We start from the raw sequence: 26,677 nt of genomic DNA on the forward strand, positions 1-26,677 counted from the left end.
GCTAGTTGACATTTACTAGTTTTACAAATATTTTATCAGTACGTTATAGGTTTAATTTAGGAAAATTGCATCAGATAACAATTTTTTTATAAAAAAAAACAGCTATACTACCTACTTTTTTACATATTGCAAATATGACAAATAATTAAATATGTCACAGAGCTATCAAACAATTATCATAAGGTTATCAAAAAACTATCCGAAGACTATCACCTTTTAAAATTTGCTACTTTTACAATTTAGAAAATGTAGTGACATGGATCTTGTTGTCACAATTTTTTTTGCTATTTTTCTAAAAAAGTCTTTTAATTTATTTTGGAAAGGGTACTTTTTACTATATGTTAATAATAAATAGTAAAAGAAGTTATTAATATTTTAATTTGAAAATAATACAAACATTTAATTGGAAAGAGTGAGTGTATTAGAGGTTTAAAATTTTCCTTAAAAACCCAATAGGAAGTGATCATGTAAAACTCTTACAACTTCGAGTTGTCCATTCAAAGAGAAAAAGTAGAATATACAAAACCTAACCTTATACTTCAAGCTATCACTTGGTGTGTGTACTTATTTTCAAGAGTTCCTTTAGTTTTTATTTTGTTCCCTAACGAGTTTGTTCTTTTATTTATTACTATCATCTTTTTTTTAAAAAAAAAAATATCAGGTTTGTTTCTTCCAAATTAACTATTACAATGTTCAACACATTGATTATGAAAGATCTCTACAAAAAGAACTTCCAACCACATTCTTAGTCTCACAAAAGACACCAAACACCTAGCTGAGAGCACAAAATAATGATATCCACAAGTCTAACTCTACTAAAAAACGGTGGCACAATATATACCCTGCACCTAGAGTGCAAGGAAGATAATCAAACCCAGACAGCCACAACTTGCAATGCTTCAATAGGTCACACACTATCAAAACACTATATAGAAAGAAGATAATAAAGGATAGAAACTTAGGAGTATAATATAATGTTACAGCTTATAAATTTTGTAAAAAGGAAAAAAGATAAATACCATTTATTGAACATAAGTAAATTTTCATAAATTTGTTTTGGTGTCTAAAATTTGACCAGAAAGTTAGTGTTTTTTTTCCTGATAAAAATGACAATGAAAAAGTGGGAAAGAAGAGAAAAGAAAAGAAGCCCAACTTGAAAGAAGTAAAAAAGAAAAGTTTGTGAATGAATTTAATCAAATAAAATTTAGTGGTACGTAGTTGCACAAAAATGGTTGGTGGTAGTTGAATAGAGAATACATTAATGAAATAACCATTTATTGTTGTTTTGTGCACCAACAACAGTTGGACCCCCTCATTGATAAACACTGCTCCAACTAAAATAAAAGGATACCCCTCTCCCAGGTCGTGGCTCTACAAAAACGTCTGCTATGCCTGGCAACACAAATTTACCCAATCACACACAAAACAAACCAAAATCTAATCATTTTATTAAATAAGGTGTAAAACAGACAATCTAGAATCAGAACTTAACAAACCAGCAAAACGACTTAGAAAATCAAACTAATTCTGTCCTAACGCAGAGTGTTCACCAAGTTCTTTAACCAAAAAAAAAAAGAAAAGAAAAGAAAACATCTGGTAGTCAAATTAGGGAAGCCATAGAAATAGTAGAAGCAAAAAAGTTAGTTCTCATGTGGTAGGTTACAGGTTTTTCCTTGTCGCTAGCTAACTTGCTTTTTTCTTTACCTTTGCTTGAAAAGTTAAATACAGAAAAATAGTGAGTATAAAAATACCCTACAAAGATGCACTACTAGTCTCGCTATGTGAATCGTTGGCTTTATATTAGGAGGTACCCTAGGTCATTTCAGAAGGTATAGTTAGCAGTCAATCAATCATCAATATCAGTTAAATTAATAATTTTACCAAAAAAATTATTGAGTTGGTAAAATTATTAATTTAATTAACAATAGGTTTTCTAACTTACCCAAAGGGATTGAACTAAATTCCAAACTTGACGGAAAGTAAAAAATTGAATCCAAAGGACTCCAATTGCATCTTCGAAGATTGAAGTAACTCATAAATTAATTCAACAAACTAGATCTTAAAATGGCTACTAAATGGGTAACAAAAAATTCATAAAACTACATCTGACTCACCCTTTGATCGAAACAAGATAGGTGAGCAACGTCACGAATGAAGTCACGTTAGACAGGGGGACGCGCAGGTACTAGGCAACGAGGAGGCCAACGTGTATGACTCATACAAAGAGGGTAGCTCGGCTAGGGCTCCTTGCTCGTGTCTAGGGGATGGGGACTTGGCTTCACCCTCATGCACGATGTCAGACGAATGGAGAAGGAGAGACCTATCTCGACTCTGACGAGGAGAATTAAGGCAGACAGCTCGAGCACAACTCAAACGACAGAGGAACGAAGGCTCATGCGGCTTGGCTCGACCTTCACACTCTTGGAGAAGTTGAGAGTCCCACATTGAAAAAACCAAAGGGACTCATGCATACTCCATATAAGATTGATGGGGTATTGCGAGATTGATGGGCACAATTCTTCATGAAAAACATGGACTTACAGAAAATGAAAAACGAAGTAGATTCAAATTATAAAATTACAAATAACCTACTAAGGTAGAATCCCAAACAATATAATTGTGCATGTCGAGTCGACAAGCTCGTGGGTGATTGAGAGGGGATCGACAACCCCTACACAAAAGGGTTCCATGAACACAGACTTATACTTACTACATCTACAACAAAAGTGGTTCTAAATGAGTCTAATTCAAAATAAATGACATGATGATAGTTTTAAAATTGGTATACTTACGACATCTACAATAGTACTCTTTGACAAAATTATGTCACGCATTAACCACATGACATAATAGTCGTATTCTACTACTCCTGGTTGCTTGGGACACTGTGGATGCACTGTCGCCACGTGCCCAAGACGACGTGGAGTGGCTGACGTCCTAAAAAAGAGTTAGTTTTAAAAGAAAATAGGAGTCACCACCAATCTTTTCTACGGTGTGATTGGATACCAAAATAAAGTAAACAATTTTTGAAAAAATGGTCTACGAAAAATAGAGTTGAGTTCGCGAGTCATTTGTGTGTAGGGAATGTATTAGCACCCCACAACACCCATTTAAAAAAATGGTGGCCAAATTTCAAATCTTGAATTGAAAATATTTTTTAATTTATTTTAAAACTAATGTTTTATTTTAGCTCTCATTACTCCAACATTTGAAGCAATAATCTCATAAAATAAGTAAAATAATATTTCATTAATTAGACTATATATTGAAGGAAAATTTATCACTTTAAGAAAATGAGAAATTATTACCATTTCTCAAAATCTATCGTAAGCTATTCTTGGAATAAAGATTTTTTTTTAAAAAAAAAACATCGATTAAATTTATTTTTTCTATGATCACATCTTGGACTTCCAAAGATGTGATCCCTCACCTTAAAAATTCTAGAAAATTGGACTCCCAAATTTCCTAAATTCCACCCTATGATTTTTTGTAGTGAAATAGAAGTGTGTTACTTAAAAAGTTGATTAGGAAAACTTATGAAATATAGATTTATATTTTAATTTTTTTAAAAAAAAGAATTAAAAATGATAGTTTTAAAGTAAAAACTTCTAAAAGGCTAAAAAAAGAAATTTAAGAAAGATTTCAAAATTAGGTTAATAGGAAATAATGGAAATCAAATATATTACCCAACTAATTAAGCAACTAAGATAAGATTTTATTTTTTAGAAAAAAATATTGTGAATCGATCTTGGACTCTCAAAGAATCGATTCCCTCTCCTCAAGAATTTAGAAATAACGGACTTTCAGATATTTCTAATTCCATCGTCGGATTTTTTTTAGAATGATAAAATGTAAAGATAAATACGATGTAAAAAGAAAAAAAAATAAATAATTGATATAAAATCCCATTAAAATATTGGAAAGTGTAAAAAAATATTCATAAATTTAATATTACATGATAATAATTATTATGCACGCAACCAAAAACAAGTGAAAATAAATATATATAAAAAAAAGAAAATAGAAATGATAAACGAAAATAAATAAATAAATAAAAAAAAGGAAAGAAGAAAGAAATAAAAGAAAAAGAAAAAGATTTTATTTCTAAAAAATAGAGGTGTGGCCATACTAATACTAATACTAATAATAATAATAACAACAACAATAATGAGAACAACAACCCTAACCATAACAATAACAATAACAAGAAGAATAACAACAATAATAAGACTAATAATAATAATAATAATAAATATAAAGTAATAGTAATAATAATAAAATAACTAAAAGAGAACAAATAGTAATATGGAAAGAATATCAATGATAAGAAGTATACTAATAGTAAAAAGTGAACAATAATAATATATATATATAATGACATATTGTTCATTCTTTTCGTCTATATTTTTAAGAGAATAAAATAAAGATTAAGATTTTTTTTTAAAATCTTATTAATTAGAATAAAATGGAATTAACTTTTGAACATAAACTAATTCGAAATATTCATTTTAATTTACATATTTTATTTTTTTAATGGTTTGGTAACGAGAGAAAATCGAAAATTTTAAATATAAAAAATCCGAATTGATCAATGGGATTGATCAAGATTTTTGTAAATTAATGAATTAAATCATTAAATTAAATTAATTGAGAAATATAAAATTAGGAAAATTTGGGATTTTTTTTTATAAAAGTAAAATGGTCAACTTTTTTAGGTTTGTACTCAAAACCTAATTTAGTTTAAATAGTTATAACTAAAGAAGGCCTTATAGAATTGAATTTTAAACCCGATAGATTCAAAACTCACTCCAAAATCTCGATGTAACTTTGTAATTTATTTAATCAAAAGTGATTACGTAAACACTTGATAAGGAACTTACTCCGAATAGTCCTGACAAATGATGATTCAGACGAGATTCGGCATTTTTAAACCAGGAAACGCTCGGTTTCCATTTCGGTTGTAGATGTAACCAACCCGCTATTAAAGATATCGCAGAAAGAAATAATAGAAAAAGAGCTCCAGTTGTGCTTTCTCTTATTATACTTTGCTAGAGGGACTTTGCCAAATTGATGATATTTCCAAGAACACATGTTAATTAATGAGAGAAGTTTTGTACATTATTGCCATTGCGCCAAATCCTAAATCCTAATGAGAGTTTGTGAAAGAAAAAACATGAAGCTCCATTTTCTTTCAAGTACAAATCAATTCAAATATATCACCAATTATTAGTAGAATGTGTGTTTGACCATTGTAAGTGGTGTCCCTTATCATCAAACCTATCTGCCTGAGTTCATAAACATAACTTAGAGGGTGTGATCATTTGTTGTTTGTTTAATCATCAACCTACTGTTCTTCTCTGTCTCTATTGAGAAAATTTAGTGGATATTAGTGTCCATGCAATGGAGGATTATAGTCTATCCAATGTTTGGTTCTTCTCATCTTATAATTGCCAGAGAGAGTTTTAAATTATTATAACATATACTTAGTTACAGCTCAAACTATTTGAAAATTTTCAATTTTACGATGTTTATTATTTTTTAATTATTTTAGTAATTAAATTGAATAATTATAATGAGTAACAATTTTAGGAATAATAATCAAAGCATATCACAACATTTTAAAAAATTATAAAAAAAAATAATTTCTATTAGTGATAACGTAACTTTTATTGTCGACAGACTCTTATGGTCGTCTATTAGGGATAGATAACTATTTGTAACATGATCTATCAACGATAGATTTTTATCATTCATAGATTTTAACTAATTTTGCTATATTATTTTTTAAAATGTAGATATATTAACATTGTTACCATTTTGGAGATTCGTCTAATTAGGGAGTTGGAAACTCAGCTACACAAGAATGAATTCACTCTCTTAAAGGCTAATAATTCACTCTCTTAAAGACTGATTCCTGGGGTTGAACAACGTGGCACCACACCCTCTCTTGGCCAGATTGGAGTTCAGTTATAGTTGCACTACAACTTACTTGTTCAATAGAGTGATTAGTGGTACTTAAGGAGTTAGTTGTAATACAGGGATAAAACAGTAATTTTGGCTTAGATGTAATTACGAGCAATTTGTGTAGTGTCATTGAACTGTCAATTGGTTATATTTAATGGACAAAGAAATATATTTACAGCAAGAAAACGACGCATGTTGTTAGTATTTAGTAGAACGACTAATAGTTAATGAATAAAATAAAATTAATTAAGGAGTTTAATCAATTAATCTTGTAACATTGGAGCTTTAATCTATCACTCTATAAGGTCCCTTTGTTAACTAAATAAGGATTTGAATTGTTCAAATTGATTAAAGGAAACAAATTGTGTTTATGATACAATGTATTTGATATATTGTAATATAAAGTTTTTAAGAGAGAAATAAGTATTTGAATATGATTCATAAATAAACTATAAGTAAAAATTAATAAGAATTTGATTTATAAACTATAAGTTAAAATTAATAAGAATTTGATTCATATTCTCACCTTGAGAATAACAAGGAAAACTCCGACAGTGGTGTTTTTTATATTGGGAGGAGATTTAATCTTATTTTGTTTTCTCTGTATTTTGTGATTTTTTCAAATTGAATTCCATTTGTATGACATCCACGTGTTTTCGTTACAGGAATTCTTTTCCTTCATAAAGTCGGTAGACCAACCATTGAGTTGGTATATTATATCAACTCAACTTATCCCATGTTTATAGATTACAAGTTTGCTCCATTAAAGAGCTGATTAATCTCCCTTGTTTTCTTGTCCCCTGTTTATGTTTGGTTATGGTAACTAACACTTGGGATGTAGAGATTGCTTGTGAGCATACCTCAATTGAGAATGATACAGGTATGATTTCTAAACTTTTTTTCTTTACTTTGATCTCTATTTACTTTTTTTTTCTTCTTAATTATTAGTTTCAAAACAATTTCCATTTATTGGGTATTATGTTTTGTTGACATTCTAGTTTAAAATTAGAAAGTAGGTTAGGTTGATTGTAATTGAGGATTTGAGGGACGTGGAGAACAAAGATTTACTATAAATGCCAGTCAACAAAGAGGTGATGGTCGATTAAGTAGAAGAAATTCAATTTGGTCAATCATATGGGGTTTCTATTGTGTTTAATCAAATATGCTTTTCGTTTTGTTTTTTAAACCCAAAATGATTGAGAACTTAGGAGATGATTAGAATGTTTTAATTAATATTTAGATTAATTAGTGATTCATTAGAATTCATAAGTTATTTATACAAAACTATTAAAAATAGTTACAAAATATAGCAAAAATTACATATTCTACATTTATTATTGATAAAACATTAATTTTAAATAGGGTTTCAATGAACGCTTTTCTAACATCACCCGTTTTAATGGCTCGAATTACAGATTCATTTTTTTCTCATTTTAAATAGGACTTCAATGGAATCCTTCCAAACAAGGTTGTGTAAATTAAAGTAAGCTCTTTTTTTTTTTTTTTTTTACTCTATAAAGTAATTATTTACTTACTCAATGGGCCACTGGCTTGAGATAATTCCTCAGAAAATATTTTAGCGATAAAAAAATCAGAAAAAAGAAAAAGAAGGTTTAGTATTTCTTTATGTGACAATTTTGGTTCACTTGAAGAACACAGAACTATATATTATTTCATATCTCTTCAACAATCAGCTATTTTTCTTATACAGTTTAACGATCGACGAGCAAATGACTGTATAACAATAGCATTTGTACATATATTACAATTTACAGACCAAGATGAAAGTAGGAACAAAGAGAAAAAAATATCATTAAAATCATGGTTTACCTAGGGGAGAAAGAAGAATCTTTATGCTATGAAGTTGCAGTTTGGATGGTCCCAGAGCTATTTTCGGGTGTCGTGTTAAGTTTAGATCTGGCATCGTGTATCAGGTTTTGAAGATCTTGTTTCCATGACCATGAGGGGTGATTTAGAGCACGTACTGAGTTCAGGCAAACAAGGAGAGTGCCACCCTCGTGTAGAAGGACCTGCATTTATGAAGTCATGGAAATGACAATCAATTTGGTTAAATGGAATGACATTGCAACTGTGCAGATGGAGAACCATATGGAGAAAAGACTTCAGAAAGCATGAGATTTGTACAACGAAGTTGGAGAGTAGCCACTCCTTGTTGGCCAATATACAGTTTGTGAGATTCATGACTAAAACGTCAAATTTATGCTTATTAACTCCTTACATTATGGTATTAGGATTCACAATTCTACAGACTTAATACCTCTTCGAGGACTCAAGTTCACTAGTTCACTCCTTCCTCTGTGTTTTATGCAACTTGTTTTAGTACAAGTCCAAAGTAGGAAGATTAAACCTTCAACCTCTTGGAAACAAGGTAATGTCAATTACTAGTGAATTAAGTTTGCTTGGATTGTTTTATGGAACTATAAAGTTTATGAACTTTGCTAAGTTTCTATTAGTAACGGAAGGCAGATTACGAATATGGTTAAAAATAATGGTAACATTTAACAGGAGGGTATGGACTTTTTTTCCTTTTGTTCATTTCTACATTTTCCAAATTGTAGGGGCGTTTGAAATTGTGTTAAAAATGTATAGATATCATCAGCCTATTTCACAAACCAAAATGATCTAAATGATCATAATCACGACTAGAAAAATTTTAACAGCTAAAAAACTAAGAACTTGAGGATTTAGATCGGTCTGCCACTCATGAAATCCATGTAAAATTAAATAACTGGTCACTATTTAAGATGGTAGAATAAATCAGTAAGCTGTTAGATACCTAGACTAGTATAGGGTAAGGGCAAAAGGGTAATTAGATTTGTTGGTTATAAATAGGAAGTTGAGGAGGGAAAAAGGGCATGAAGAATTTGGTGAAGAATTAGGGCTGCAACATTCCTTGAAAGAGAGGAAGAGCAAAGGGTTAGGGTTCTTTTACTTTTCTTTTACTGCTTTTATATTGTAATTCTGTTGAAGGTATCAATAAAATAGAAACACTATATCAGTGTTCTATCATAAGCATTTAACTTCATACCGTTAGCCACAAGGGAAGAAACCCCAAAACGGATGGGAGAGACGCTAGAAGGATAGATGTCAAGGCAAGGGTCACGTTTTGCTTGATCTGAAAGGACAATTACGCCATCAAATTCAAAAAGAGAAACAGGAAGCAGAAATCAAATACTAAAACAAAAATTGTGGCAAACAAAGATACCAGTGAAGTGGTCTGACGAGATTTTGCAATGCAAAAAGGTACACCAGAAATACTGTCCTGAAGAAGTAGGACATCTGCGACAGCTGTAGCAGTGGCACTTGCGCGATGAGCAAGAACTATACCCACAGTAGCAGCAGCAAGTGCAGGTGCATCGTTTATCCCTTCGCCTACCATGATCAAGCCACCCCCTAGAATAAAATGAGAGAGAGTGATCATTATTTAACTCCTTGTAAAGGAATCGTGCTGGCCAATCAGTCAATCATTCAGCAGAATGTAAAACTTAGAACTGGAAGAGAAAGTTCGTCAAGGGAAAGCAGTAATAATATTGCTTGTCTAACACCCAAAGAATAATTCCAGCTTTAAAATATCAGACAAATATATTCAATCGAGATGACTAACAACTTAACCTGGTTTATCGTCCTGATATTCAGTGCAGATGTTAGGATGTTAAATAAAGTTAAAATTATTGATATTCAGAGCAGAAATCTCAGAATAGATCAATAATGTCGCACTGATAAACTCTGAAGATCAATAATAAAGCTCATATATTTGGCTATCGGCACATTAACATACAAAAATAGTCCATCCAGCATGCACAGCATCAGGCCTCAATAGTTTATATACTTCACTACTCACTAAGAAAAACAAAAACACTGGCCAGGAAACATAAATTCTGGCAATTTCTTGGTTGGTAAAAATGAATATTACAAAAGAAATCGGATCATATATGGGCAACATATCACTCACACAATCTAACATGAAACAAATGGGTAAACAGAAATCTCATCAAGAATCAACTTGTTTAAATTAACATGGATCATAATTCATAGAAGATTAAGTAGGGAGCATCTTTATCTCGACAGGAAACTAAGATGTGATGAGAATTTAGGAATATAGGCAATTAACATAAAGTACGGTTTACACAGAAGGCAAATAACATGAAATGATGAGTAAGAAGTCTCACCCATTTCCCTTGAAATTTCCTTCACGTGAGCAAGTTTGTCCTCTGGCTTAAGACTGTAGTAAACTTCATTTATGCCCACAGCATTTGCAACTTTCCATGCACTTGAATCATGATCACCTGTTAACATCATAACTCGAAGTTTTCCCAGATGTTGTAGTTCTGCTATTGCATCTATGACTCCAGGTCGAGGTTGATCCTCAAGGTGAATCAGTGTTACCTGCATTGATGAAGTGAAAACTCAACATACTATCCTTAACTGTATCATTGAGATGATAATAAAAGTGCAAGATACGTTCTCAGAGCACAACAAACGTACTGATTAAAAGTCCCATCAATAATATTCAAACAATAACAATAACATGGAAAAGAAGAATCACTCATTCTTGCTTTCCAGTGAGGCTAGTTGCATATCATTTATCCAAATATGAAATTTTCAAAATGTAGTGACGTCAAAATGGACTGCATAAGAAAATACACAGGCATAAAGTTAATGGACGGATTGACCTAGAGGAACAGTAACCAACTAGCCTACTGATACCTAATTATTATAAAATATTTCAATAAATTAGAGATTAACAATAATATTTGTAAAAATTATGCAAATACGACTCGTGTTTGAAAGTATCTCCCCCAAACTTTGCATCATATTTTAAAAATCATCAAAACTTCACACCTTTTGATCAACTGAAAGAGCAGCATGAACAAATTCACTTCCATATGTTGATGCTCTAACAGCGTCCTTGATCATCCTTGATTCATTTTCGGATTTGCAGAAGGAAGTGATGAAATCTACAGAACCAAGAGACGCTTTCCGCAATTTACCTCCAATTCCTGACTGTACGATAGAGTAGAGATTGAATGTAAATAGTCTTCTCCTTCTACCTAATGGCAATTATTGAACTAAAAATTATAAGATTTTAAACTCTAAATAAGTGAAAACAAAAAGTTTTAGTAGCAAAGTTTTTACTGCGATTATTGATTTGTTTAATTGGACATTTGGCAAGGTGTTGAATGATTATTGATTTGAAATATATGAAGTTTCATTGAATCTTCAACACATTTGTAATTGATCAACTTTTATACATGTAAGTGATCTCATGTGCAGAGATAAATCTAGAATTTCGGACGTTCATGTATATACGTTGTTGCTTCGTCTTGCATACAATCTAAAGCGTAAGCATTTCCAAAATATTGTGACTTTTCAAGGGTAAAGTGTGAAAGCTAACTTGAAAGAAATTGACCAGCTATTCTAAAACAAAAGACCATTTCTAATTTGACATTTAAAAGTCACGACATTTCTAGAATTTGAAGCATAGTCAACCCTTCAGAAAGACTGACATCAAGATGCTTGATGAACATTTTTATTCAGAGAAGTAGAATCAGATACCCTATGGCCTGTGACATACGAGTGAAGAAGGTTAAAATAGATGATGATAGAAAAGCTGCAGCAACAAAAGGAACTTTACTCTAGAAATATGAAAAGGAAGGAAACAAGGAAGTATACTGTTGAAAATGCCAAAGATCACTAAAACATCCAGTAACATGAAGCAAACACTACCTTAATGCCATGCAGAGTTGCTATGAGACCTCTTCCAGGGAAATATTCGGTACTTTCAACAGAAATAGAAGGAAGGTCTTTCCCCACACTATGATCTACTACAGCTCTACAACCAAAAACAGAAAACGCAAGAACTACTTAGAATTTGAAAATGAATATTCCAGTCAGACATTAGAAGCAAGTAATCCAGAAAACGGATTTCAGATACTGGCATGAGTTAATTGAAATACATTAACTGCATACTTAAAGAAGAATAAAATGGTGACAACTAATCAGCCTTCTCCCAACATACAGAAAAAATATATGAAACTGAAGCTAGTAACATATTCTATTACCAGTAGTAATTAAAAACTGAGGTTCCATTCAATAAACATTTGGGGCATGTTTGGAGCAAGGGCTATCTAAGACTATAATAACCATCTCCTTGTTAAAATGAATGTTATTTTGTAGTCTCCAATTGACTACAATCAACACTATATCAAAATCCCTATTTGCTACAATCTATACAATTTTACATTCATCATTTTCTATTCTTTGCTACAGAGTTTACTATTTTCTTCTCAAATTAAAATAGTTTATGTCTCAAACACCTACTATTATAACCCAAACTAAAATAATCTATGCAATCCAACTATAATAACTTAAGATTATGATAACCAACTTCTAGCTTCAAACGCCCCATTGGTTTTTGAAAGTTAAGCTTATAAACACTATACCCATTTATTGATTTTTTTTTCGTTATCTTCCTTTTGGAAATGTTTTCACAAACCAAACCAAGTTTTGAAAACCTTGATAAAGAAATTGTAAGAAAGCAAACATAATTTTTAAAAACCAAAAACAAAATAGTTACCAAAGATACCCTTAATAATTCAGTCCCAAGAGATAAAAATAGTTCCTGCTTATTCATACTAAAAATATAATGCTAATCAACGTTTCCCAGCATAAGTAACTGCAGACGTGAGAAAGAGTTAACTTGCTATTTGTGTCCAGGTATGTTATTCTAAATATATAAAGCCTTCTGTCCCAGTTCTCAAACAAGTTATATAATTAAATTGTTATATTCATTCATATAAACAATCTTATGCGCTGAATGAGAATACTCTCACCCAAATTTAACATTGACTATTTAAGCATGCAGTGAAAGATGAACCCTTTTGTTCTGTAGAAAAAATCATTAAGTTGATAAACATCAAATGTTGGGAAGGTAAAATCATGACATATGTGTAAAGAAGCCAAATAAATGGTGGACATGAAATAAACGGTTAAACTTTTTTGGCTGGCAAATGCCAATGCCATGATTTTTTACCAAAATAATAGATTAGTTATATCACACCTTGGCAGAAAAAAAAAAGCCATACGTATATTATACTAGCCAGACAATTCATTTTGACAACCACCTTCCAATTGGGTGAGTAGTACCCTTTTCCATGGCAGCTGCCACTGCAAGGGCTTCTTTCTCGCAGCTTGGTATGCAACAGGAAGCAAACTGTGATTTATCGCCTCCAATCTTATGCCCATAAATAGGTTCTATGGCTTTAAACACAAGTCCTCCTGTAGTCAATGTTCCGGTTTTATCAAATGCAACAGTATGACAAGAAGCCATAGCATCAAGCACGTGTCCACCTTTCAGGAGTATCCCCTGTTCCATCAAGCAAATGCCCATCTTTTCATGCGCAAATAAAAGTATCTTTGTACATGAACAAAATACTTGCCAAATTCAAGCAAAATGTGACCGAACGAAGTAAGCATCCACCGAAGACAATGTGTTCGGTTTAGAATGCAAGTTGATGAGTTCAGAGTTAATTTCTGAGATATCTCTCCCGATATGCGAATGCACCCAACTTTTTATATAAAAAAACTAGAGAAAAAAGAGAAAGCTAAATAGCTACTCAATCATTCAACATATAACAACCAATTTATAATATGGTTTCTATTTCAAATTTGTAAGTCACTTGAATATGTACATATACACACACACACATATTGGTTTAAGGAACACTCTCATATGATAACATGTAACTGGATTGACCAAGACAGCAAAAGTAATCGTATTAACCATGACAGCGAAGCTTAAGTGATAACATGTAAAAAAAAATCAACGTACTTATCATACTTAAAGGGATTCCAAGGAATACTATCTAAATGACATAAAAGGTCGTTGCACAAATATAACTTTCATAAAAAGTAGATTTCATCGTCGATTTCTGTAATAGTGTAATGAACCAATTAGTAAATGTGTTCACCATTCACCAACTTTTGATGCTCATATCAGACACTTAGTACATAACGGTATCACCGAGTAACGATAATAAATACCTTTCTTGCGCAGGAGCTTATCGCAATAGCATATGCCAATGGCGCTGCTGCCAGTGCACATGGTGATGCGGCTACCATAAGCCCGAGTGCTCTATAAACTGATCCTCTGAAACCTAAGATCATACAGGCATCAGAAGTGAAACAGACACCAGAGAGAGAGAGAATAAGACAGGGTGAGCTGAGCTCAACTTTCCAAGGCCAACAAACGTAGGGAGGCATAGAAAAACTCGCTGGTACGTTAAATCGTCAATTAATTTGAGCTGAGCTCAACTTTCAAATATTTCTTATTGGTGATGACTACAGTCTAATTTACTGTCCTCAAGAAGGAAAAAAAATAGGCTGATCTAGTTTGGAAATGCACAAAAGCCTTAATTTTGTCCTAAACTGAAATAGTTTTCTCAAAATAGAAACGTTAAAGTGAAGCACATAGCATAGATTACCTGGTGTGCATATAAATGGCCACTTGAACAATAATGGACCAATGAGGGCAACAGCTACAGATAAAACTACAACAACCTTGCTGTAATTCTCACCAAATTCATCAAGCCACCTCTGTAGCTTTGGTTTATTAAGTTGTGCTTCTTCAGTCAACTGCACAATCCTGCTAAGTGTTGACTCTTCCCATGTTTTTGTAGCCTATACCAAATTCATACTTCACAGATTCAGCAACAACTGATGATTAATCTATGCTTTTATGAGCTCATTAGCAATGGAATAGCAAAAATTAAAGGTAACTCGCGAGGATTTTAATGCCTTAAGACTTTGTTTTATTAATATTTTTTGGGCACCTTAAAACCTTTGTTAACACAGGCAAGAACTAACCATTCTGTGACAAGATTTAGCATTAATTTCCCATGTTGAACTGAGTTTTTATAATGTATAATGACTAGTATCAGATAGCACAAGCTAAAGTAACTACATCTAAGAGGAACAAGTTATCCTAGGCAGAATGTTACCAGGCATTTAAGATGGATGAACTACGCAAAAATAAATCTTGACATACCTTCACTATGATCCTACCGTCCAAGTTTCTTGCTCCACCTGGAACTCTTTCCCCAACCTTAATTTGCAATGGTCTGACTTCTCCTGTCAAGTGCTCGACAGTGATTGTGGCACAGCCTTGATAAACTTCACAATCTACAGGGACAGACTAATGTAAAAGCAGCCCTCATTATGATATACAAATGCATCATCTAGAACCAGTTCAACAGTTTAAACGCGAATAAAAAAAATAAAAATAAAAAAATAAAAAAACAAACAACAACAGCCTTTGTATATGGGAATATCATATCAACCAGAAAAACTTTTAAGACTTAAGAAAGGAGATAATTGTCTTTAATAGTTAGAATTTATTATTTATTATTTTTTTTATGAAAGCTCTTTACTGGATTTTTGTATTGAACTATATGAACTATCCCACTTGATAGTCGAAAAAAGTATTTAGAAGGATTAAAATATTTTCCTTTCAATAAATAATGTAAGTTTGATTAATGACTCCAATTCTTGAACTTAGGTTATGTGAGCTGGAAAACAATTAATGTCATACATCCAAGATGAATTACAACGTCATAATCACATTCCTGGAATAATAAACAAACAAAAAAATATGAACCCTCCAAAAGAACATATTGTCTCTTGAAGTACAAAGACATATAAAAGAAAGGAACTATGTTTCATTATAACTCAAATCAGCTGTTAACTCTCCAAAAGAACATAATCAGGTTTTCACTAAATAGATATGAAAAAATTACAAAATTCCATTGGAAATATTGTGTTGGAATGTGTAGAGTGTAACTAGATTGTACACCAGTTTTAAATAATTCATGACTAACAATTCATTATCATCAATTGTCATTATCAGTCTCAGGATCAAAGTCTGCATTGTCATCTGCCGACCATATTAACATGAGGTGGAAATTTTGTACAACATACCTCACCAGCTCCCACCAAGATATATGAGCCCACTTTAACATCACGCACTGGCACCCTTCTATGCTCCAGATCTGAAGTATCGGGAAGGTTATCATCATTCACATCAAGAACAAGAGCAAAATCTGGATGACTTTCCTTCAACTCTTTAACATCAATCATTGATTGCTTTGTGAAATACTCTTCAGCTGAACTAACAGAAAGAAAATGAGATTCTTCCCAGTAAGGATATAAATTGTCGGCAATTTTGTTTCTTCATAACTGCTTACCGATATGAGCCATATTAAACATCACAAGAAGTAGTCCTCCTTCCAAGGGGTTCCCCATAAATATTGATGCAAAGGCTGCAAGAGCCATTAGTACATGGATGTTTACTTTTCCACCACTAATATCAGTAAGAGCATCAAGAGAAGCAGAGACCTGACACAGTGACATAACAATTCGAATTACTGGCACATTACTGAGTAGTTTTAAAAATTACAATGATGAATACTCAACGGACTGCAAAACACAGTGGCGTATGATTTTAGATTCGATATATTCAAATACTAAATTAGATCACGGTGTCTTAAAATACACTTCCTAAAATAACCATAATTTTGAAGAGGCTGCAAAACAGAGATGAATCGAATAAACGCTACAACTACAAAGAAAAAGAGAATGCTAACGTGTGTTTGTCCACTAAAGAAGCCATAAACCTGATAGTGAGACACAGAAGGGTCAAATTACTCTCGCTACTTGAGATATGGATTTTTTATATTTCCAGAATCCTGAAAGAGGATGTTTCGTCCTACTTACTCAAGACAATGCAGAATAAAGCTGACAAATTAACATTTGATTGAAAATCCATCCTCAAAGTAGTAAAAGGAAAGTTCTTAAATCTCAGAGAAAATTAGATCATCGATTTTCACAAATAGCTAAACAGCAAATAGCTTTAATAAAATGACATACTTTGGAATCAATACTCTACAACTACAGTTATTTAAAACTTGGTTTCAGGAATGAAATAGAGTTTATTATGCTGAAGTATTACCAATCCTAATATTTTAAACAACTAGATTAGAAATAATTTATCCAAGTTACATGAAAATTCTCAAAGTTCACTCTCAAGTTTAGCTATGGACAATTATTATCATTACAAATCCTCAAGTGAGAATGTTATGCAAGGAGTATACAATGACTATGAGAATCCAAACTAAGACCTACACGATCCTCTGTTAGAATATAATAACTCTGGGTAAATAGTAATATGATTCTTTTATATCCAAAGGCGTGATATATTGAACAGCCACCTTGATCATTCTACTACAACTAAGAGAATCCACTGTTGATTTGCATTCAATCAAATTAATGACATTTAAGGTTGAACTATTCGTACCCCGACTAATGGGAAAGCAACAGCAATGAAAACATTCTGTAAAGGCTTCACAGCGGGTTTAGGCACTAAATAAGGAAAAGCAGCCGCAGTCACAAACAAAGCAGCAGAACCGCAACACATATGTAGATGCTCCCTCAAATAATTCGCCAAGTCCGTCCATCTAATAGCTTCGGCAAATCGAACGAACGCCTTCTGAGCCCCAGTCAGCTCCACACCATCACTGTCACCACTGCAATGGTGCTGGCAGCCATGGTGGTGGTGATGATGGCCGTGATGGTGACCGTGTCGGTGACCGGAGGCCTCGGCGGCGCAACGGAAGTGACCGAAGCGAGGATAGGAAAGCTTCTTAAAGCGAGTGGGAAAGCGATTGAGGTGAATTAGAGAAGAAAGCGGCGAGAAGCGAGAAACAGGTCCAACCCTCGATTGAGAGGCGGCGTTGGTGTTGCAGGTGAGTAAAGGGTGAGGAAGTTCGGAGAAGGTAATAGGGACAAAGAGAGTGTCCATAATGGGCAGTGAAATGCTATGAAGAGGTAAGTGGAGCCATAATCTGGGGAGGAAATGGAAGGAATGGATACTGCCGGAATTTCACGGCGGCGTGATTATGTGATCGTTTTGGGTACTGGGGCTTCGTTTGTGAGGTTGAGGATGATCATAGGTTTTGTGAAAACAGCGAAGGATTTTTGTACGGCTCACCCATGTTAGAGGATGTTTACCATTTCTAACTATCTACTAACCTTCTTTTTTTTATATATATATAATTAATACTTTACCCATAATCATCTCATTATCTTCCTCAATTATTAAGGTTAGGAGGAAGGAATGAGAGTAACTTTCATATTTATAAAAATAAATTAACTATCATTTTTTATTTTTTCAATCTATGTTATTATTAATTTTTGTTATATTTGCAATATACTAAATAGAAATGATACGAGCTTAATTTTATTAAAAGATTTTGCTGTCCAATACAAATTTTCTATTGTTTATTAATTTACCTTCTACCTTTTAATATAATAACTATTTATCATAAATAGTACACTAATTATTAATAATCAATAATAAGCAGAATTATAATGCTTCCAATCATCCCATAAAAAGTACGAACTGAAAGACGAAGAAGATAATTTGTCCAGATAATTAGATAACAAATTATATTTTGAAAGATTAATTGCATTACCCCGACTACATTAAGTTAGAAGAAAGGAAAGAGGTACCTTTGATATTTATAAATATAAATTAACATAAATTTTTATTTGTTCAATAATATTTATAATTTTTGTCATATTTGCAATACGCCAGATAGCATCTACATAAATATAAATTAATATGCATATTGCCACGTGAGTACAATGTGATTTACTCATTCGATCCTAACACTACCTACATGCCTACACATCGAGAGGACCACTCGACAACTCTATGATACAAGATCCTTCATGGTTACTAACATTTTGAATTTCCTTTGTTACATATATTAGATTTATTTTAAATTTAATATTAACAAATTTCACATGTGATCATTTTTATAATAATTAAAACTCAACCATTTAACTAGACCAAGATTTACAAATGTATGTTAATAATTAGAGAGAACAATTCTACTAAAGATAACCCAATAATTGACAATCCAAAAATTTTGAGTTAGAACATATTTCTTTGTTCAACATCTCCACCACAAAAAAAAATCTAAGTAACCATATACATATATCAGTAGGCTAATCACAGTAATTTAGATGAAGGTTGAGTGACGGATCATGCTCTCTTTAAAACATTTATGTTTCACGGCTCTCTACTCGAAATAAAAACACTTACATATTGCCACGTCAACTATATATAGGGGTGAGTTTTTGTAACGTCTTAATGGTCATAATAGCATCAACGCGTGAGATCTTTAGCGTCTCAACGGTCAAGTCAAGAACATATCACTTTAACAGTTAGTCATGTCAAAGCAACACATTCTAAAACATAGGTACCTCTCTAAAATATGGGTACCCTCCATCATTTATAGTTTATTTCATACATGTATATAATGTAGAATAATTGTATACTTTCAATTCATCATTTATAATTTATTTAATACATGTATATAATGTAGATAACAACTTTCAACCCTTTTTGGATACACAAGTAATTATACTTTATTGGATCTCACCCAAAGCTACAACAACATGCTATATAATTTGGGTTTCTAATGCATACTCCATCTTTAAAGTTTCTTTGACGACATAATTGTTCACATTTCTCCATATCGGGCGTGCTCAGTTTGGAACAAGATAGATCACAAGTTAATGGAACGAGATCTCCCAACTTCCCTTCCATACCAACGTCATATTCTAAAAACAATAGACAAACAATGGTTAATTTTTAGTTGTATTACACACTATTAGAACAAGAGAAAATACGAGTACAAAACTTTAAAATCCGTATGAAATTAAATGACTTTCTAAAAACTTTAAATATTGTGGAGAGAGAAGAGTTTACGAGCGTGAGTTAGAAGCAAAAGCATGGCCATTGTAGCAAGAAAAATCCACACAAACTTATGCATATTACTCATCTTTTCAAAAACAATATATTTTCTTATACGGTGTGATTTGATTGGATTCGTTTTTATAGAAGAATGCAATTCATGTATACTAACTTTGCATTAATTTATTTTAGTTTGTACATGAATGTTATAGAGTATATTTTAACGTACTTTTACTTTTATGTTTTGAAGATATTTAATACTCCTTTTATTGCATGTAACTGTCATCAATCTATTTGTAACTGGAAAAAGAAAACTGATGTTTATCTTTGAATTAAAGAAGTAAAAGAAAAGTAATATGATATTATATTGTTGGGAAATTATCATTTCTGATTTCTCAAATGCTGAAATTCATTGGTTCAATGTTTACATATATGTGATTTAGAGAACAAGAAAAACAAGTAATGAAAGTTAAAAATAACTCCAATGGCAGTTTGACAAAACGCTTCCGTTCTCTTCCTTTTGTATATTTGACCAATAATTAATAGAGAAAATTTATATCCGAGTTTTAATTAAGAATAGTTATGTTTTTAAATGATATATTTTTAGTTTTTAAATTTGTAAGAATGTACATGGTTGGTTTTTAAGTTTCAAAATACTTTTTGGCTATTGAGTCGTAAGAATAGGTTTAAAATGCCATCCAATTAATTTATTATTATTATGACATCTTAATTTAATTTTACAAACAATTTGTAATCTCCTTTATGCAATTTTAAATGTCATAAAATTATTTAAAATAATAAAAAAAATCATTGCAAAGACCTTCTGAACATATATGGTAGTTGAAAAGAAGATGTGATGAATGAGAGCAGTTGATAGGGTAATGTTGTGATGCTTTGCCTTAGATTGGGAATGTTACAGATTCTATCCAATAATAGTATCACAACTGCATGCTCATTTATTTTCTTCATTTCTTAAAGTGAAGGGTATAAAGTCCCTAGAATTTGAAAAAGAAAGGCTATCAAATTAGTTTCTTGGGTTATTAAAAAACAATCAAAAAGAGCTTCTTAGGCTTTTGATTTGGTTGTTTATTGTACGTTAAGCGGCATTTGGCCTAATGACTGTACTCAATAAGTTTGAGATTAATATACGTTGGTGTTTTAACTGTAAATTGAATCGTAAGATAGAGTTGAAAGTAAGATAGAAGTTGTTTAGTAAATGTGTATGAAAAAGCAAAGATAGAAAAGGAAGATTATATTGAGTTTGTTTGGAAAATGTGAAAAGGATAATTAATGAGAAGAGAGAAGATGAAGTAACTCTGAAATGAGTTGTTTGATGCATGGACTCAGGACAGAAAGAGTTATGGACTTTTGGTGTGCGTACGTATGATTCTCTTATGTGTCAATTGTTTTAGTTGTATGTAGCCTTGTTGTGGTCAATTAATAACTTCTCTTACAGTGGATGCATTTTCGGTGGGGTACAATTTCACACAGTGGAAGTGTCAACAACAATTTCTACAGTATTTTAGATGAAGTGTTGTACGTTCAATATTCACTGGGACGATGTGCTTGGCTATTTAAGTGTAGATGGTTTGACATAGACAGCAACAAAAACCATAAGACACACGTAGAAGTACTAGGCTACAAATCAATCAACACGTTCCTTTTTTGTTCTTTGAGGAATTGGTGATTTACCTCGAGGACCCAAAGAATGGTACCAATTGAAAAGTTGTTCAAGTGGTCCAAAATAAACGTATATGTGACGTGCTAGAAGTGAAAGATATTGAGAATGAGCAACTTAATGTATTGGAAATTGTTGTCTGACATCGTGTGGACAAACACAATAAGGATGACACTCCATGCAGGGATAAAGTTGATCCTATAGTGGTGGAAAGATCGGATGTGCGTCATGTCGCTGACGACTTCATAGGCAACGATGATGAACAACTATCATCACCTCAAAGCGGATCAAGCAACAATGAATAATAATATCTTCTTCATGTATACAAATTAGTTATTCTTTTATACATTTAATTAGAGATACTCACATTTGTTTAACGTATGTTGGTTTTTATGTCTATAGGAATTATGTCATTTCCTAGCGGTTTTCATGAGACATATATGTACTTGAAGTTGAACGACCCGTTTAATAACGCAGGAGGATTGCCTTCGATGGGTGACACTTTAGGCTATTCTCATTACATAAACACTTGAATCGATAATTAAGTTTTTGTTTTTTATAGTGTTCTTTTTCATAGATGCCCCTCAACCCACTCCCACTCTGAGGAGACGTTAGCACTCCCAAAACTTAAAGTTGGATAGGTATGTATAGTCAAACAAAAAGATCCCTATATCAATCGCGTGCCCCAAGAGGGGACATTCCTATCTTACTATATGTCGTTCGGTTCAGCTGCATCATCAGTGTGTTAACGTAATTTTTTTATTCTATACCAATAGTCTCGTATCCCAAGCCCAAGTCACACAATTTTTGTTTGGCTTCGTAAAATGAACTAGGGTTATTGGTACCACACATCGAAAAAACACGTTTTATTATCTCTAACATTATGTTGAAGGACTTGTTACTCCAACCGTTCAGAACCTTTACATGCATCATCTTAACCAAAAAATTCAAGGAGGAAAATTTAGAACAACCGGGGTATAGCTCACTACATGCTTCATTCAATAAATCCCGAAATATGTTTGTTGTCTCTTATTCTATATTTACTCCATTATTAAACGACACTTCATTATCCAAACTTTTCTCCATTTCTTCTACGTGTTCAATTGGAGCTTAGAGATCATGAAGCATATCCAACATTTCATTTTCTTCAGGAAAAGGGTTACTACTGCTAGTTCCTTCATCAAAAGGATTACTATTGCTAGTTCCTTCATCAAATATTCTTTGTATACACCTCTATGCAAGTTCACGGGCTTTCCATGATACATTCAGTCTGTATGGGGAGGGGGATATTCCAATGGTTAATAGATGTCACTTCACACCCTATAATGAGTCCCAATTTGAGTTCATTAACCTCTTGCATGGACACCTTGTTCGTCTATAATCATTGACATGATACTTCGCAAACTCTAAAAGTTGGGATACTCCATTTCTATACTCAACCTAAAACTTATTTCTAAGTTTTATCCAACCCTTGTCTATTGTTAAAATAGCCCTAAAACATAAATATGTTTGGTTAGTCTTATATCTCTCCTCTCAAATGCTTTAACTTACTCAATTAATACACTATATATATGTCCAATCCACCAACGTTCACTAAAGTTAAGTTTAAAATTACTTAACACTATCAACATACCTAATAGTTCTAACATATTTAATTAAAGTCTACCTAAGAACCCCCGACACTACTAACAAATTAGAAACTAATTTTGACATAAAAAGCTACACTACCATAACTGTAGGATAGCCATAAAACAAATCAACCACAAATTACTAATTTTTCTTTACAAGCTATCTAACATTTCCAAATATTTAAATTGAAATTAAAATTTCATATTCAATTTGAATTTGAATTCAAATTCAAATTCAATTTAAATTAAATATCAAATTCAATCTCAAATTCAAATTTAATAAACACTCCCCTCAATTCGATATAACCCCACAAATTTCAACACATTCAAATTATTTATCAATCGTCTCAAATTCAATAACATTCAATAATACTCAACGTGAATCTTAAGTCCTAAAATCAATTCAAATTTAATATTAAAATATAAAACTAATACAAAATATAAATCCTAAAACTATTTTAAAACTTAAATTCTAAAACAAATCATAAAAGTAATTAAATTACCTAAACCAAAACTAAAACATATTTTTTCAAGAACATACAATTTTCTAATTTCAAAACGAAAAAAAAAAAAAAAACTTTCATTGGAACAGTGGCAGCCAAATAGGAATATGAGGAAGGATTGTGGGCGGCAGACAACTCTAACGGCTACGACGACAGACTGAGAATGGCAAACGACGGATGGCGAGGGCTCTCTCTCTAACTCCCTCGACCTCTTCCTCTTTTCTTTTGTTTGTGTTCTCTGTTTTGTGAACACATATTCTAAAATGAATAAAGGACTTCTTGATGCATTTCAAAGATGTCGGGAAAGCACACTATCCCCAACGTCTTAAAGTAAAATGTGGGGATAGTTCCAACTCATGTCAATGTTTCACTAATGGCGTTGACATTGGTTCGAGCTTTCCCAACGTTTCTACATGACATCGAGGAAATTCAAACAATTTACTTAATTATTTAATTCTATCCGACGTAGTCAATATAAACGTTCACATTGGTTGGAGTTTCCCCAATGTTCGTACATGATATAGAGAAAATTTAAATAATTTAGTTAATTATTTAATTTTTCCCGTTATAGCCAATGTAGATGTCGGGAAAAGTTAAACAATTAAATTAATTATTTTCACTTTTCCTAATGAAGCTTGCCTAGACGTCCGACGAAGTTAAATCATTAAATAATCTTTTTACTTTCACCAATGTTTTTTCCCATGGCATAGGCCAAACACAAAAATCAAATTTAAAAAATCAAATTGGTGGATTAGTCCCGACGTTAAAATCAAGAAGTCGAGATTTCCCCTATACTGACGGTACTTTTCAAGCGTCGGGAATAGTAGGACATCCTCGATGTACTAATTCTCGACGTACATGTCGGCATCCAAAATCCTCCGATTTCTTGTAGTGTCGCTTGGACATATAAAAGAAGTTGCTTCCAAAGGGGAGTTTATCAGGTGTGTTGGTCCTACCTTCTTTATTTATTTTTGTTCGATTGGATTGTTTTGATTCTTCTATTATCTTGGATGTTCGATTTGGATTGGTCCTATCTTTCGGGTTGTTGGTTTTGGTCTTTCATTATGTTCAGGTTAGGCTTTCGCTTGTGTGGAGAAAGTTAGCGCAATTTGCAGAAACTGAAGGTCCTGTCATACAGATGTTGGTGAAGTTGGAAATTATAGTGAGTGTATCTCCCATGATATCAATACTCTACAACTATCGTTGAAGAGGTTTTTGTTGAGAGTAGTCATAGATGATCAAGTGGGAGCTTGGAAGTTTTCTTGCCCGGTGACTTCAAATTCAGGGGAGGTTTTCTCTCAATATAATGTTATAAATGTGGCAATTATATTATAGTGATCTTTCTCTTCTCACTTATGTATTAGTATATCAGTATATCACTATGTATAGCATGTTGAGTATTTGTGGTGATGCTAATACACTGTAGGCCATTATTTTGTAATAATGAATTATTTCACGTGGCAATATATGATTTCTTACTATGGGTCAAGGACCTCTAGATGCAGATGCTATGTCATCGAATCTTGGTTACCAATTCCTAGTGTTCTGAATATTGCTTTTACTATTTGTTACTTTAATTGTTCATTTTATTAACCAAAGTGTTATCTTAAGTTGTGAAGTTAATCTATAGTTTGTTTTTCACTTCGAATCAAATTTACAATTTAACTTTAAAAAATTATTTTCAATTTACAAATAAATGAGTTTGCTTTTCATTTTTTACTCTTACCTTAGCCGAAATCAATATATCAAAATACATACTTTTATATAATAACCTATCTATAAAATTTCAATTGAATTTCTTAATTGAGAATTTTAAGTATTATACATCAAGAAGTAAAAGTTACCTTTAAATTAATATTAGTGCAGATTTTGTATATATATGGTAAAACAAATTATCCATAAAACTTTACCTTCATGAATTTTTATAGAAAGATAATGTCATTACACATGATCATGATCATCATTAGTGTTCATTTATTTATGATTTCTCCAATTATTGAGTAGAGAAAAGGGTTATATTTCAGCCCCTTTTTTTCTATTAACATAGTTAATAAGGGTACGAAGAAAATTGTGTGGGGTTTTTATAATTCTAAGAGTTACAACAGCATAATATTTTTTTACTAGCTAAATCTTGAACGCAACTTCCACTCCCAAATTTTCTTTGAACGCAAGAACTTTGGCATTCTTTATTTTGAGAACTACTGGTATTTTGGCAAGTTGAGTTGCAAACTAATGGTAGAGAGTGTGCTACCTTCACTTCCACATCTACATGAAATAATTCAAATAAAAGTTAGTTTTCCATATTGATTGAGACATGAAACTCTTTATGAAAAAATTTATTTAATTTCCATTTCTTTTTTATTTGTACCAAAAAAAATTCTCTAAGAAATATGGAGTAATAGAGAAAAGAAGAACTTCTTACCAGAGTAAACACAAACGGAAAGCACAACCATTGTAGTGAGAAAGATCCAGAAAAACTTTTGTGCATTCATCTTTTCATAAGCCATATCGTTTTCTTGCAATATGATATTAGTTTTTGATTTAAACTCACTCTTATATAGTAGTTCTGTATTAAATTTTGGTTCATGAATATTCTTAGATTATCGATATTAAAAGCATAAATACATAACAAATTAATATTTATTTCCTTTTGTACAAATACATGCATATTTTCTTAGATAGGAAAGGCTTCCAAGCATGCATATTAGAGCAATAATTTCACACGTTAGATAAGATGCATGCATTATGGTCCAACCGTAAACCAAGTTTTCACCTACGTTGTTGGGAGGGATGGACCTCATTTTTCAAGTCCTGAAATCAACACTTTAACAAAACTACACCATACTATCATAGATTTACATATAGAAAAATAATAGCAAATGACACCATTACGTTTATGAAATAAATTTAAAAAATAGAACAAAGATAAAATATTTACAAAATAGCAAATGTTAATCTATCAACTAGTAAGATAATTTCTTAAATGTTAAATTTGACGTTTAATGACTATCGTTAATAGAATTTATTGTTGCTAATGGCTATTGAACGATAACATTGTACACTTCTC

General features: G+C 32.0%; 1 protein-coding gene and 1 long non-coding RNA gene across 2 annotated transcripts; both read right to left on the reverse strand.

The window, feature by feature from the left end:
• Positions 1–7,576: 7,576 nt before the first annotated feature.
• LOC101221102 (probable cadmium/zinc-transporting ATPase HMA1, chloroplastic) lies at positions 7,577–18,053 on the reverse strand. The gene is made up of 13 exons (XM_004151859.3): positions 17,336–18,053; positions 16,227–16,377; positions 15,961–16,145; positions 15,032–15,178; positions 14,469–14,664; positions 14,029–14,141; positions 13,110–13,351; positions 11,713–11,818; positions 10,828–10,989; positions 10,155–10,371; positions 9,191–9,378; positions 9,014–9,100; positions 7,577–7,994 (listed from the first exon to the last, which is right to left on the reverse strand). The coding sequence occupies exons 1-13, from the start codon at positions 17,837–17,839 to the stop codon at positions 7,821–7,823; spliced, it is 2,472 nt and encodes an 823-aa protein (XP_004151907.1). The 5' UTR covers positions 17,840–18,053; the 3' UTR covers positions 7,577–7,820.
• A 1,314-nt stretch (positions 18,054–19,367) lies between these two features.
• LOC116401969 lies at positions 19,368–19,911 on the reverse strand. Its single transcript, XR_004214296.1, has 2 exons — positions 19,817–19,911; positions 19,368–19,668 (listed from the first exon to the last, which is right to left on the reverse strand). It is a non-coding gene; the product is annotated as an uncharacterized LOC116401969 (long non-coding RNA).
• Between the last annotated feature and the right edge of the window lie 6,766 nt (positions 19,912–26,677).

Source organism: Cucumis sativus, chromosome 2, assembly GCF_000004075.3.
Source record: "Cucumis sativus cultivar 9930 chromosome 2, Cucumber_9930_V3, whole genome shotgun sequence".
NCBI classification, from domain to species: domain Eukaryota; kingdom Viridiplantae; phylum Streptophyta; class Magnoliopsida; order Cucurbitales; family Cucurbitaceae; genus Cucumis; species Cucumis sativus.

What these genes read in the sequence shown, in the direction of transcription:
- LOC101221102 (XM_004151859.3), bottom strand. Translation starts at nt 17,839, where the DNA reads ATGGACACTCTCTTTGTCCCTATTACCTTCTCCGAACTTCCTCACCCT. An exon ending in TCTTGGTGGGAGCTGGTGAG is followed by an intron (nt 15,179 to 15,960) that starts GTATGTTGTACA and finishes CTTTTACATTAG; the next exon opens with TCTGTCCCTGTAGATTGTGA. An exon ending in ACGGTAGGATCATAGTGAAG is followed by an intron (nt 14,665 to 15,031) that starts GTATGTCAAGAT and finishes AATTTGGTATAG; the next exon opens with GCTACAAAAACATGGGAAGA.